The 16,755-nt window shown below is 34.0% G+C and overlaps 1 protein-coding gene across 1 annotated transcript in view; it reads right to left on the bottom strand.

Annotated features, from left to right (window-relative positions):
* Nucleotides 1-16,755, bottom strand: part of EMB140 (EMBRYO DEFECTIVE 140) — a 282,396-nt gene that overhangs the window by 179,326 nt on the left and 86,315 nt on the right. The window contains exon 5 of the mRNA XM_089820935.1: nucleotides 9,101-9,376. Within this exon, the coding sequence (XP_089677061.1) occupies nucleotides 9,101-9,376 (276 nt within the window). The remainder of the gene's footprint in view (nucleotides 1-9,100; nucleotides 9,377-16,755) is intronic.

Here is a 16,755-nt window from a genome sequence, read left to right as displayed (position 1 = left end):
GTGGTTCGGTGTTCAAAGCCCCTAGTGCTGACGAGCTAGGAGGCCCTATTTTGACCCAAGGGGTGGCTAAGTAGAAGGTGCAATCAAGGAGCAGCGTGAGGTATGGAAGACGAAGGGTTGCAACATCATGACTGATGGTTGGACTGATAGGAGTAGAACACTCCTCAACTTTCTTGTCTCCTCATCAGGTAATTGTACTTAAAGTCTTAGACATTAAAAATTTAGATGTATAACTTGTACTTAAGTGATTAAGTTTATAAATTATGATTCATCATTAATCATTATACTAATTTGTTTATTTTTCTTCAGGTGCCATAGTTTTTTTGAAATCAATTGATGCCTCAGGAAAAACAAAGAATGTTGAATATCTTCGTGAGGTAATGGATGAAGTGATAAAGGATGTGGGTGAGGAGAATGTGGTGCAGATAGTTACAAATAATGCAAGAAAGTTTCTTATGGAGAGATACTCTCACATATTTTGGACACCTTGTGTTGCTCACTGCATTGACGTCATGTTAGAAGATCTTGGTAAACTCCCTTGGATAAAAACAATTATAGAGCAAGGAAGGAGTGTATGCAAATTCATATATAATCATACATGGGTCCTCAACCTCATGAGGAAACACAATGACCAAAAGGAGTTGTCTCGTCCAGGGGTCACTAGATTTACAACGAATTTTCTCACATTGAAATCTTTGCTTGATTCAAAGGGAGGTTTGAGATGAATGTTTGTTAGTGAGGAGTGGATTGCATTATCATATGCAAAGACCACTGCAAAGATTGATGCAATTGATCATGTTTTTGATGAGGCTTCTTTTTGGACACCGATTGCTCATATTGTGTCGATAATTTTCCTTTTTCTCTTCATTTCAATTTTATTTTGTTTATGAAATTATGTTGTAAATTATTGTTCATTTTTTAAAGAAAAAACTTAAAGCTGATTATTTCTCTTCCAACTTTCATAATGATTGTAGTTCATAAAGCCACTTGTTGTTCTCCTACAAACTGTTGATGGAGAAGAGCCCTTAATGGGCTACATTTATGAGGGCATGAATAGGGTGAAGGAGGCCATTCGCTCTCTTTTTGCAAGGACTTGAGATAGATATGGGCCTATATGGGATGTCATTGATAGACGTTGGCACAATCTACTTCGCAGGCCTATACATGCAGCAAACTATTTCCTTAATCTAGCATACCAATTCAACCCACATTTCAAGTCTGATGATGAGGTGTGGAGCAGCCGCTATGATGTTGTAGAGACAATGTCACCTGATTCAAGAGTTGGAACAATTGTAGTCCGTGAGATTGAGTTGTTTAAGAAAGCTCAAGGGGACTTATTTGCACGGGAGTTGTCCAAGAAAAATAGGACAAAATTGATTCTTGGTTAAAATCTTTGATTCTACATCCTCTAATTCTATTACCATTTTAATTTGATAAAGTCAAAGTTATTGATATGATTTAAAATTTTCTTGTTTCAAATGCATGGTGAGAGATGTTTGGCACCAAGGTGCCAAATTTACAAAAGATTGTGATTCACATCTTGAGCCAGCCATCTAGTGCATCAAGATGCGAACTTAATTGGAGTCTATTTGAGCACATACACTCGAAGAAGCGCAACAAGTTGGCAATGAAAAAATTGAATGATCTTGTCTTTGTTCACTACAACCTTCACCTTTGCCATAGACAGATCCTGGGCACCGATACATCACCACTTGTAATAGAGAATGTTGATCTTCATGCAGAGTGGAACACAGAGATTGTTGATCCTGTCTTTAGTGATGAAGATGCAGAGTGGGTAGATCAAGTGGATCGAGAAGCTGAGGCAATAGCGATGGCAGTTGAGGAGGCCAGAGTGCGAGGAGACAGAGTGCAAGACCCTGAGGCTAGGAGTGATGGAATTGAGTCTGATGATGAGGATTATGTGGGTGAGGATGAGGTTCAGCCTCAAAGACAGGGAGAGAGAAGTGTTCTACAGTCTTCCATGACTTATCTTAGGTGTACTCGTAGGAGGACATAAACCACTATGAGCCTCTTCTATTTGTTATTTTGATATATGTTTTAAAATTTTTATACCATGGATTTCGTAATCTATGAATATTGTAGACATTTGAGTCTTTGACACTGCAATGACATTACTTTATAGTTTATATTGTGTTATTCAGTTTTTTTTCCTTCAAAAATTCACTTTTATACTTATGTGATCTATGCAAAATTGTGTATGTGTATTAAGTAGCTTTTATTTATCTCAATTATTGTGTATTTGATGTTAATTGACTGAAAGATGCATGAAAAAATCTTAAAATCCTTCAAAATCTTTGAATTACATGGGTTTTTCAATTTTCTAAGTCCTTGCCGAGTCTGATCACTAAGTCCAAGTCGAATTTTGACTTTCCGAATAAGAAGCGAGTCCGAGTCCCGTAATTATGATTTAAACCCATTGGTTTTCATAATTCAAATTCCAAACAACCCAAAAATGCAATAAAATTTCAATTCTAACAACGTGGGAGAAAAAAGACAACCAAATGGCAAAAATTTTGCAATTGAAAATCGGCATGCTTGTACAAACCCAAAAAGATATCAAATGCAATCAAAAAAGCATGGAAAACATAGATATGCATTGTATTATTGCATTGCAAGTGAAAAACAACTTACAAGATGGTGAAATGAATTAAATACGGAAAGCCCTACCTAACAAATTGGCACAAAACCAAATTGGAGATAACTAATCAAATGCATCATGAAAACCATAGTCTTAAGAAACTACGATATATTGCTAATATTGCGAGCAAAATTGCCATCTCATATAATCGCCGACAATATTTTGATAATATCGCACTGCATTTGGGATGAAAAAATCATGGTTTTTACAATTTTCATGTCAAAAAACTGATGACTAAGTCAACTCAAAAACAATAAAGTTTTCTAAAAAAGGTTTAGAGTTTTTCCATTTTCCCACAGACTACGACAACTTACCAAAGGGCCATGATGGATGCTGAAGAAAGGTGCGATTACTGAGGACTATTAAGGCACATAGATTCAGACTGCTGAGAAAACATAGAAGCATAGAGTCAGGCACGGGAACTATTTTGATGATATGCCTCAAAGATGCCATCACATTGAGTGTTGATTGTAGGATACACACATAATGGTTTTGCTCTTCAACAGATTATAAAAAACATTTTTGGAAATTTAATGTAAATTTGTTTAAGTATGCCAAATTTAATTTCCAATGAATGACTTGGAAAGTCAACGCATAGTAGTCAAATCTCCACATACACATATCACTATTATGCTCCTGTATAAACATCAACATCACTATGTGTGTTTTTAAAGAGCTATAAGTTGTAAATTCATATAAGTTATGAATTGATGATCATGAGTTTATAGATAAGTTTATAATATACCAATTTTAATTTATTTGAACTGGTTTTGTAAATTTATAATTCTGTAAATTTATAACACTGTAAATTTATAATACTATATTATACTGTAAATTTATAATACTGTATAATATTATATATTAATACTAAAGTAGTATAATGTTCTATATTAATAAATTCATTATAGAGAGTTATAAATTAGTATAAATTAATAATTGTATATCTAATAAATTATAATACTGTATATTTATTCTTAATGCTAATATGCATATGCATTGTTTATTAACAGCATCTATAAGTTTATAGTGTTTATAAAGTATAAATTCATTATAAAGAACAAATATATTTATTTATAGTCTTCACAAGTATTTATTAATATACATCTATAATAAAAAATTATATTTTAAATGTTCGATAAAAGTGTTAATTTATTGCCAATTTTTTTGCCGAGTTTTTGGCGATTCTGACTTTTTCAAAAAAATTGAGCTAGCTGAGATATTGTCGAAACTGACTTTTTCAACTATGATGAAAACCATAACATCTACAAACAAGAGTGAGCAATTACGTCACAAATTTAACGAGCCACTACCCACAAAAATCTGACACTCGAGCCACACCTTACGAGCGAAATTCAAATTTTCCAAAAGAGAGTCGAAGCAAATGCACAAAACTCAATAATGGAAAAATGAATAATAGTTCACTTTCAAAACATAAAAGGCCTTTTCTAAAAGTGTATTTCCCAAATTAATAAATCAAATAAAATATTACATCACTTGACTCAAAATCAAAATTCCCAAAAGCTCAAGAAATTAACTAATTAAATTCCCTTAAAAGACTATCCCCAAAGCATGATTTTTGACGATTCATTAATCAACAGATTAAACATATCAATCAGCATATATTAAAATATTATAAAATGAAGACTTCTACTAATGCCAAAAATGCACAGAGAATCATTGGTTTAAACAATATGCAATGAAATCCAGGCTTATGAAAATTGGATACAATGTTCCATCTAGGAACAATATTGGCTCAATATGCCAAATGGCCAATGTGACTTATCTCCTATAGCCACTATCAAGGATAAAGACACTCAAATCTACAACTCAGGCAAAATGATGTCAAGTGCCTACCCAAATTAGTACATAGCCAAAGCACATATATATATATATATATATATCAAAGTACATCAAATGGAACAATGACGCTCTAGTGACACAATCATTTGTACATACTAGAATGTCACAGCGCTAGTCATTCAATATCTAATCTTTTGTGTACATCATTATAAGCATTTCATTTAAATTAAAACATTTAAATAATCATTTTACAACAATATGAGCAAATAACAGTAAAAACTCCAATTGTGTATCCATCAACATGATAGAGCATAATATCACTGAAAATCTGAGATAACATAATACTAATCCCCGATCTAAAATAACATCTAAACATGATAAACAATCATAATCAAGTAACCATTGGCACATACATCAAGGAAACCATCAAATCACATCATAAGCTATATAATTCACAATGTCTCATAAATCAAATAATCTAGATACTGTCAAAACCTCAAGATGTTTAGCACCTCAAATCAAGTATGCAACAAGCCTCAGCACAATGGTTCGTGCAACTAGATAAAGGAAAAATTTTGCTCATCAATGCAATGGTATAAATCAGATCACTTTGAAGGTAAGAACCTCTCACGAGTACAAACATGATTACAAAAAACAAGCATATCCATCCAAGCATAACATGAGCTCAGCCAATCAAACATAGCAACAAGAAAGTCCAAAGCCAAACAAGGCATCACAAGAGATCTCATCCATCTACACATAAGCACTAGCACACACAAACAGTCGAAGTAACAACCATCAGAATTTCATGCAAAAAGCAAATGGGAGAGGCACTTCTCTAGTAGTGAAAGTTCAACAGGTAGGGAAGGAACCACTAATTCATATTTGATATAGTATTACCTGTATGGAACATACCACAAGAGTTTCACAAGTTCCAGGAGGTGGGGCATATATTTGGAGTGTAATTATTGTAATACTAAACCAAAAACTAGCTCATCTTCTCAAGTAGAGCTTTCCTTTATGGGACCTACTAGTAAAAGGATGGGAATGTGTCCAGCCCCGAATAAGAAAGGGTTGTCTCCCACACAAATAGCAAGGTTTGTTAAAAGAACAAGAAGAGGCAGATAAATTTGTTCTAAGATCAAAACAAAGTATTGATATTGGTGGAGTCAGAAATAAAAGATAAATAAATTTACCCACTAATTCAGTTGCAGCCTTCAAACATCCATTCTTGCCTATACCGAAAGTGGAAGATGAAGATAAGTACAAATTACACCCTGCAAAAGATGTCCATTCAACAACGAATTTAAAATAGAGGCAAGAGACATTGTTGAATGCCTCTATGCCTATGGTCTTCTTTTCAACTTGGTAAGATCACCATATTGGCAGGAAATGGTATTGGCAATCAATAGTGCACCGGCTGGTTTCATAGTCCTAGGTTTGATAACATGTGTACCACCTTGTTGCAAAGAGAGAGAAATGCTATAGAGACCTACCTTCAACCAATGGAGATTCTTGGATTGAATTAGGTGTTTAAATTGTTTATGATGGATGGAACGATACCAAAAGTCGTCTATTGATTAATGTTATTGTTGTACTATTCCCCAAAAAAGCAATATTTTTGAGAGCAATTGATTGTGAAGGGGAAGTGAAAGATGCAAAATTCGTTTCCAGAATTCTAATTGTGGTCCAAGTAATCACACACAATGCAAAAAATTGTAGGGGTATAGGTGCTTTGGTTGATTGCCGACATGAGCAATTTTTTTGCAAAACATCATCTTACACTCCCTCAAATTGGTGATGCAACAAATTTGAACTCAAATAGAATGGGTGAAACAAATAAATGAAGAGGACGAGGATATCCAAATATTTGTGACGAACCACCAAATGTCACAGTTGATATTCAATTTTTTCTCAATATTGGAGTTGTTGAAGGTAAATTCTAAATTCAATTTATTTATCTCGCGTTCATTTATCAATTTGTATATAAATTTTCTTAATGTTTATTTTTTTAATGTGTTATTTACATATTGATGTTTTTATTAACTTACTTAGGTTGTTGAGACCCAATTTGCATCTCATGCTATTGTTATGAAACTACTTTTCAAGGTGCAAGAGGCATTAGGTCAAATGGTTATTTGCAACCAATGCGGTGCATGGAAGGCTTCACATTCAAAGAGATCCCAAAGGCCAACTCATTGATCTTGAAGGACAGATAATCAGCCCATTGGGGATATATATTGGAATTGACCGAGCTTATCATGACTATACTATGATTTTCTGATACAAATGCACCTTGTTTGGGGGATGTCAATAATGGCATGGACACAATGGTAGAGATAATAAAATTGGCCATACAAAAATATGAGGACAATCTCGTAGAATGTGAAACCTTATGCAATAAGATGGAATCAATTACTCATCATCGTTGAGAAAAGATGTCCACCTCATTACATCTCCTTCCATATGCCCTATCTCAAAGGCACTGCAGCAACAAAGTACTTTCTTTGCTAGGAGTTTAGCACCATACAGAGATGATGAAGTTGCTAAATGGTACAAGTGGGCATTTACTAGACTTTCCAAGACGAAGTGGACAAAACAGTTAGGAAAGAATTTGGCATGTTTGCCTCAAGAAGTCATTCTCCAAGAGCTATTAATGACCAATAAGACATGGAAGCTATCACATGGTGATACATCTTGCAATCAAATTCCTCTCACAAGTTTGTTTTTTATTTTGTTTGTTTTTTAAAACCACTTGTATTCTACAACTTAGTACTTAACATTCTTTAATTTCCTTTGCAATTTTATTTTTAGTTTTGTGAAACCTATTTAGTTTGCAAGTTCTTTTGCTGCTGAATTGAATTGGAGTACATATTCCTTTACCCACTTAGTAAAGCATAACTGCTTGTGTTCAAAAAAGGGCCGAAGACTTGGTTTATATTCATTCCAACTTGTGTCTCCTGTCATGTAAGGAGGAACACAAAGATGTGCCAGTGAAGCTTTCGGATGTAGCAATTGAATGTGACAACTTGGATGCAATCATTGAGGATCTCACTAGACTCTCTACAACTTATGATGATAGTTCCATGCCTAGGTATTATGCATCTAGTGCGAGTGGAACTGCTATGGGTTCAAATCATCCTGAACTTGTAGCAGCTGAAGATGAAAATCCAATAGATGATATTTTTTTATTATCCTTATAATGATTGATGAATCATGGACTAAATTATATAATTGTAATGATTACCATATTTTCATTGTAATCGTTAACATACACATGTATGATATGGCTTACTTGAATATTTGTGAGCTATCATTTAATATTTAAAATTTATCGTTGGCCTTTGACATTGATAAACGATGAAGTATCATACTATCAAATGATTAAATTCTGTGTATTTCTTTAATTTTATTTTTTTCGTTATTTTTTTGTATATACCAAATGCATCCAAAACTCACAAAAAAAATTCATGTTACCATGTATCGGATTCTTGTACATGGATTCAAACCAGTAACTAAGTTTGTGGATGACAATATGGCACACAGTGGTTTCATTTCATAGTGGCACTCAGGAATTGACCAGTAGCTCTTTATGCCACATTTGGAGAATGGATTGCTCACCAGGTCAGTAAGGCATTTACACCCATGTTCAACAATGGAAATTACCCATTTTCAGAAAATGGAACTTACAATCGAGCCTCTGATGGTGCCTCCAGGAAGCTGCAGTGACCAGGATCTTATATAGACTGTATATCTTCTGATGGCGACAATTGATGCCATAGGTTTTTCTGTTTTGGTCTCTCTTTTCTGGTCTGTTGCCTTTTTGTGGCATTACAAGCATGGTTTATCCAATCCTGGGTGACCATTTTCTCTGCTATTTAATGGTTGTTTTCTCCTCTGAAAGATTTTTAGCTTTGTAGATGTTGTGGGTGATGCATGATTTTGGATCTGGTTAATCTTTAGCTGTCATACACGGTTGGCTGTATTGGTATACATACGATCTGTAAGTTCAAGCTTAAGGAGCTTTGTTAGAATGGTAGCAGCTTTATATGTTCTAAAAAAGTTTTAAAAGATGATGGTATGTTACATATATTTGTTATAATTGTTCTTTCCCTTGTAGCTGAGCTGGGGCCTGCGTAATATTGGAACTGTGACTTTTCTGCACTAAGAGAAATTGGAATAGGGGTTGAGTAATACCAGCATGACGTGTGTATTGATTTAAAAGCCTTCTGGTACTTGTTGAATTTATTATGTAACAAATAATACATTCTTACCACTAGCCTTTGCAATTATCTGGATTTTCAGCTGCTGTACTTTGTCTTTTGTCTAAATAAAATACTTATTTCAGTTAAAAAGATATTCCTTCTCTATTCTTTACCCCGTGAATAAAGCTTTATCTTCTCCACCTATTAGCAAATTTGATTTGCAAATAAAGGAATAATAGTTAATAAGTCAGAGTAAGAAAAAGGGCAAGAACAGCATAAATCTGTACCTAATGACTTATGTTGCATTTATGTTGACATAAAACACTTAATGCATGAATTCCATGTTTAAAAAAATATCTAAGAATATGAAGAGATGGGTTCAATCCACTAATTGATGGTATCATGACTGTGTCTCGGTGTATAAAAGAATGTGTACCAAGTAATGCTGAAGTTGTTCACCATCTGCATGCTTTCCAGCAGTCAGCTTTTCTTCATGATCAGCACGAGACTCGTACATTTCTACGGCCTTTTTGTAAGCTGATATCACAGTGATGGCGATTCCAGTTAAATGGTCTGTATCATTCCCAATTATATTCCCTTGTTTCAGCTCCCAAGCTTTGTAATCTTCAAGTGTCACATCCATGTCAGCCAATGGTACTGAGAGCTGTCGCCGAAATATATTACGTATTCGATCAACCTGCTTAGATTTGACCTACAATAAAGTAGCTCAAACAATTTAGCAATACTACAGAAGTAGGTATCATTAATGAACTTGGAAACAACTATCCTTCGTTATGATCTGAGAGTGACTACATTTAAAATTTAAATCTGAATAGATAGACATTATAAACAACATTATAGTTTCCAAATGTTCCAGGCATAGATATACACACAAATATAGGTGGTAACTAACATTTTGGCATAAAAACAAATATATCCAGCAATAAAACTACAAAACACTTTTATACATAGCTTTACTTTTAGAAGACCCCATACTGATAAGGGAAAAGGTTAAAAGAGAATCATAATGACAGTTGTGATTCAGCATAATAAAAAGAATTACAAGTACACAAACAAATAAACAAAATATCCTGATACTTGATGATCATTGACGGTATCATTGGTATCCACCCTAAGAGCACCCAAAATTTTATTCCTCAGATTTGCATTAAGCTTAGAATGTCTTCTTATCCTCACAGTTACTTTATACAGTTTTTTAAATAGGGTTTCACTCCGATATTCTAAATGTATTACAGTAGCCTTTTTGTTTGATGTTGTAGGTTTGGCAAGTTAAGGCATTTTCTTACACCTATGTGAGGTTGCTATTCTGGCACTGTAAAGTGGGCAATAGCATGTGGAATTTTTTTATCACACTGAAGATTCACAAATAATATCAATTATAACAAATTTTATACCACAATCCACACTCCATACAACTACAGTTCATGTCAAGTGAGGTGACATCAAATATTCTGCATCCAAATCGTTTCAATTTTTTTGTACATATTTTTTGTTACCACTAGATAACCCACTAACATAATTCCAAAAGGAAGGAAAATTAAGCTCTATTTATTTACTGTATAGGCTCTAATCTGTTTTCTTGATAACCCGCAATGCATTAGTATTTTAATCTGCACCTTCCATTGCAAAACAAAATAGAAAATGTGTAAGGTAGAACCTTTCATCTGTTGGGGAAGCTTTCTTTTAAGTGAAGTTAAAGAAATGATACATTTGGCAACTCGACAATTTGTTAAACCTAGAACTTGCAATATTTTAGGTATAGAATACAAACAAACTTAAAACTCTCTTTTTGCTCTCAGGCTACGTCACAAGGTGATTGAGTAGTTCAACACTATTGATTTATATTTTGTATGTGTCTACCGCGAAGAAATACCTAGAATAGCTAATCAACTATTATACTTCAAAGATAAACAGTGAGAGTGAAAATTACAGATAAAAAGTAATTGAATTGAACTAAAACACTAATACAAAGAGCCATAAATCAAATACAAAGGATTGAATATAAAGCTATAAGACTGATAAAATCTGCAATATGAAGCTTGCACTCATTACTGGATTGCACTTAACTCAAAAGACAATTAACATGAAATCAAGGACCTCTGTTAGCAACAAATTAGCATGATGTGAGTTTCGAGAAACTATGTGCAAATGGCACTTAATAATACTTTACAAAATACTACAGTTAAAATAAATAAAAAACATAATCAAAACTTCACAGCTAATAATATTTTACCTGCACGCGAAGGAAGTCAAAAGACCACTTTGTCCAATAAATTACAACATAAATAAAACAAAACTTTCTGATATGACAACCACCGCTAAACAAATCCATTGAACACGTATCTATAAACACAATCCTCCAAGCACAAAGCCAAAATAGATGCAACTAAAATAGCTACTTAATGAAGTGTCGAACAGCCTTGAGCTGAAGCAACATTCTAAATGCTTTGAAGAAAGTCATCAACTCTGGATTGAATGAGTACAACGACTAAATCCAACTAAAGAACCAGCTAAATGTATATCAAGCCTCTAATTCTGTTGACTTTTACTCACAGTTCTCTTTTTGTGAAGTGATTTTGGCCAACTCATAAATATTCATGTTGATGTTTTACAAATCTGTCTAACCATTTAACTCCCCCCATACTTCATCCAAATCAATTGTCATGCCATCGTTATCAAATGTACTTGGATGAAATAGTAGTCACAAAACAATGCAAGCTTTTTACTCTGTTTAATTTATTCTTTCGCATACAGTACAGATGGCTTTATCAGCATCATCCTCAGAGATATTGACTGTCCCTTCTATGTAAAAATATGTTTGTTTACAACTTAGTCAATCAGAAAATCTTGGAAGCTTTAAGCTTCTCTACAATTTATTCATAAATAGGGAAATTTTTCAGCCATACATTTTTCCATCTATCTGATTTCATGTCTTGCTTCCCTTTTGTTGGATGCCAATGTGTATATCTTTCCCAACACCCTAGCACCCTATCAGCATTTATGTCTAAGATACCATCCTTAAATCTGCCCCAAAATTTTAGCCCCTTATTTACCAATTCAACTACAAGGCATTTTGTCAATCTGCTTACTTGCTATAATATGACAGTGTTTTCAGACGTGCAGATGATTGATTTCTTTTTTATGTTTTCAATGCATGACAGATGTATGGCAACATGCAAACAAGAGAAGTATGACATATACACAATGATGTCAAACAGTTGTGATGCAATGTCTACTAAGTAATCTGATGTAGTTCAAACTGTGGTTTGCAAGTCTCTACAATAATTTCCAAACTCATATTTGAGAATAAGTGACAAGGACTGAGATGACACTAACTTCTCAGATTAAGATCATAATGATAGCATGATACTAATGACTAAAACTACAAGGAAAGAATGCTAACAACTTGACCTCTTAATGCTGTAGCAGAAATTAATCCATCAGAATATGCTCAGTCTAAATCCACTTGATTTCAATTATCACAAACATCAGTAATTGTCTTCAATTAACACAAACTTCAAATGACCAAGCATAATACTGCATACGGTTCCAGATCTGACAGTAATGTGGACCTCTGTCCATATCCCATGCACTCCCACTAACTTAATCTATGCATTCATTTTATTCTCACGCCATTGTGCATTGCCCAGCTATCATGAATATTAGAGGCCAGCAGAATCAATATATTCCAAGCAAATCCAAAAGATAGATACCTCTGGAGATGTCAGCAATATAGAAATACCCCCAAACATCGTGTATGAACTCCCAGAAACTGCATAGCCTGATAATGAATATGAATGGTCCAAAAACTCCTCCCAACAAACCCAGTAATTAAACAACGTTCTACAATTACCAGTCGATAATAGAAGCAGGACATATAGCCTTCTCCAATCCTTCTATAAACTTCCGATGGCAGAGATATGATTAACTCAGTCCAGTATTCTTGGGCACTATTTCTCCACTTTTAAACCTGCGAGTGGTCTGTAACATACGACACGAGATAAAATAGTCTCAGCTAAAAACACATCCAAAAGTGCATACGCAGGTAGCAAAACTCAGACATGGCATCCCCTTAAAGTCAATTGCTGCTCTGTTCAGTGAAAAAGTACCAGAAGTTATAGCTTCTACACCCACATTCCATTAATTTCCTTTAAGGGAATGCCATGTCTGAGTTCAGTGAAAAAGTATCCATGAATTGCAATAGAAATAGGGCAGCCAGCAGAATAAATATAATTTATCCCTTCAGACTTATCCTTAAAAGATCTTTCAAAAATGTCTCTTTCACCCAAGTAATGACTTGCGCATCTAAACTAGCATCCACATCTAGTCAAGCTCCCATTAAAATAAGACACCGCAAATCTTATTTTTATTTCCAACAATAATCAATCGATTCCTCCATTAATCTATTCTATTAACCAATAGAATCAAATGGACTCACAGTTTTACAAACATAAACAAACCACAATGGCCTCCCATAAGATGTTTACTTGATGAATATCTGAAAACTTTCTTCTACAAATTTTTGTCAGAATGAGACTTCAAAAATGTGAAATACTTTGCAACTCAATGTGAGATACCTGGATGGTATTTCCAACCTAAATTAGATTCCTGTCCAATTCGAAAGTAGTCTGAAGGGCTTCTGTCCTTGGTCAACAGAATCTGAAACATGAAGCTCACCAGCTTTTCCAAAAGAAATTTATTAAGTCATTAACCAAGCATATCTGAGAAAACCTCTCAATGTTCTTTTAAAGACCATTGCAGTGACTCTTCAATTTCCCTCTGCCTCTCTTCCTTTTCCTTTCTTTTGTCTTTTTATTTCAAACATTACAAACATACCTTCAGGGGATTGATCGCTTTCTTACATGGCTCCACGTCATATACTAATCTTACTACTGTTTTATAATTTCATCCTTCATTTGGTTTTTGTGATCTCTTTCTTATTCTTCTCTTTGTCTTCATAAATTCACTTCCCTTATTATAGTCTTTCTTTGACTTTATTGATTTTCACTTAACTCTTCATTAAGTTCACTCTAATAGTTCATATGATTAATTAAATACTATAATCCTGATGAATTACTTTTGAGGGATAATATTAAACTAAATTATTTATTTTCCAGACCTTATTAATTATTTATATTCCAGAAGTGGGCATTGCATTATAATTCGTCCACTACTCTGTATTCTTTCCACATGTGACTGGCTGATCTAATCGACTCTAATCATAAGAAGACTCTACAAGACTATTTAAGTGCACTCTATGGGATTTAAAACAGATAGCAAGAGGTGAGGTGTAAATCCTTAGATTTGTTTAATTTCAATCTTCAATGCTGCTTTGCTTTCATCATCACTGAATACTCTCTTTTTGATATTTTCAATGAACACCTTCAACATGCTTACATCACTATGAAATGTTTACACCCAAATCCATTGTGGTACATCTAAAAGTTAAGGGATACAAAACCATGTGTATCGAATGCTGCATAGGAATGGCAATCTTCACAATCAAATCACCACATATGGTTGTTGTCGGTAAAGTTATAAAATAGCCGACAAGTAGATTAGTATCCGAATGGGCGCAATGGTTGAGTCACCCCTTCGAAATGGTATATATATACCGTCTGGAATGGACTTTGGATAATGGTTGTAACCATCATTGGAAGCACTATGTAATCTCTTCGGCATTTATGCGAATAATAAAAGGAGTACTGCTGTGTTACATGTTCTTGTCTATTGTCTATATGCTTTAATAAACCGTTTACCCCATACGGTAAACAATGGTCCTCAGGGTTTTCGTCCAAGGATTATCTCTTGGGCTTGTTTTGGTTGAAAATTCAATAATGGCTGAATATATACAACAGCAGATTTGATAAAAGGCAAGAATGTATTTTCTTAGTAACCACAAATTTCACTTACTTTGTAGTAGCATTTTATTTTTCCTACATTTTCTAAGGATGTTTAATGGGAGAAGATATGTCAATGACAAAAGTGATTTACGAGAATGAAACGAGAGAAGGAGTGAGTATCTTCTTGAATGGACGATAATACAACATCCATATGATTATTAGAACATGGCCTGATCGGTGATTCAAAAAGAGATCTAGAAGGAGAAGCAGGACTAGCAAACAGAGAAATAGAGGACATGATCGGTGGTTATATATCATCAATCATTCTGTTTTTTTCCCTTTCCTTTACCATTTTCTTCACTTCCTTTTACTTCTAAAACAATGGCCCCATTCAGCATTCTCAAGAAGATGGAGGTACATTCACTAGAGGTGCTTCTAGAATCTTAACCTTAACCTTTGGTCATCTGGCCCCTTTTTATAGTAAAACAAATATATTTTGACTCAACAAGATCTTAGCCCTTTCTTGATATGAAGTGTTTTCCTTATTTGAGCAATTTACTATAGGTAGAGGTTGTTGGTCTGTGTTAAATTGTTAACTGTCATAAACTAAGGAGAAAAATCAGATTCATTATCCAAATGATCTTTAAACTATTTTCTAGTCAAATGACAGCAATCTCTTCTTTGGACATTGATCTCTACAATGAAACTGGCCCAACAGCCTTCAAACTTCTGATAATGTATGTATTTTCCTCTAATCTATTGGACATGACACCTCTCATATCATGTGTGTCTCTCATACAAAAGTGTGAAATTGAATCTTGGCATTTCTTGACTGATGAAATTCTGGAATTGGGGGCATTCTTGCATTTATACGTATTGACTTAGATTGGAAAACCAACCCCACTTTTGTCAATGTCTCAAAATCTATGAAAAGGACTCCTTGACAATGACCTCCCACTCTTATAATTCAAAAATATTAAGGATAGGAGAGAAATCAAATACCATAATGTTTGTGAAAGTCAATATATGAATGTCTTTATCTACCTAGGCAAAAATCATTGCCCTAAAGTGCTCTACAATCCACAAATGCATGTGATCATCCATCTTTTGCACTATAAGAAGGCGGCATCCATCCTCCAATAATGTTCGAGAGATTCAACATACTCTAAATGTGGTGAATGCGTAAATATGTGTAGTTGCTGATGAGGCTCAATTTTATTTAATCCAATAAATAATCCATGAAATTCTATCAATGGTTTACGCATAATTGCAAATACTTTCCAATCAAAATATGAATGCATTAATCTACCCAGACCAAAAGCATTGCCCTAAAGTACTCTACAATCCACAAATGCATATGATCATCCATCCTTTGCATTATAAGAAGACATCATTCATCCCCCCCATAATGTTCGAAAGAATCAACATACTCTAAATGTGGCAAATGCTTAAATATGTGCGGTTTATGAGGCTCAATTATATTTAATCCTATGAATATTCCATGAAATTTTATCAATTGTTTATGCAAACGCCTTTCAATCAAGACTGTCTATCAAAATATGCTTCTTTACATATGGTGCTTGTGAGGTAGAACACCCATGGCACAAAATTCTTGCTTCTTCCTACATTGTAACTCGATTCATCTTGAACTTAAGCACTCATGATTTCTTGTCCTCAAGACACATCTTAACAATATTGTTTTGACATTCCAACACTATTTTCCAAAACCCTTGCATTACTCAAAATTGAAATAATTTGATTCCTCATAGGGTGATAGGGGAAATGTAATCTCCGTCAATCTAGTTCAAGTTTACAAATAAGTTGACTACTTGCCAATCTTATTTCCAGCTTTCACTGTTATAACATTTGCAAGGATGAATTCATGACCTTGCATTAAAGTGGGTAAAGAACCCGTATGAATAAGACCACAATCTTGTTTCCTTTCTTGATATTTTAATTAAATTCAACTCCTGCACATTGACATGGCACAAGTTGGTTTCACAAATCACTAGAAATTCATCAACAGCAAAAGATAAAACTTTAATATAATTGAAATGGTATTGCAGATTTGAAAGATAGGATTTCCTAATTTGTTTGTTTTGAAACTTGATTGATGAATTTTGAACAAACTTTTACTCTATTGTTACAAAATTCATACAATGAAGGACAACAATCAAAACCCTAGGAAACCAACCACATAACATGAAAAAATACTTATACTCCCCAA

Source organism: Cupressus sempervirens, chromosome 3 (assembly GCF_028749045.1).
Source record: "Cupressus sempervirens isolate cs-2001-9-10 chromosome 3, ASM2874904v1, whole genome shotgun sequence".
Classification (NCBI taxonomy): domain Eukaryota; kingdom Viridiplantae; phylum Streptophyta; class Pinopsida; order Cupressales; family Cupressaceae; genus Cupressus; species Cupressus sempervirens.
Note: the sequence above shows the minus strand (reverse complement) of the source record. Positions and strands in the feature narration are given on the sequence as shown.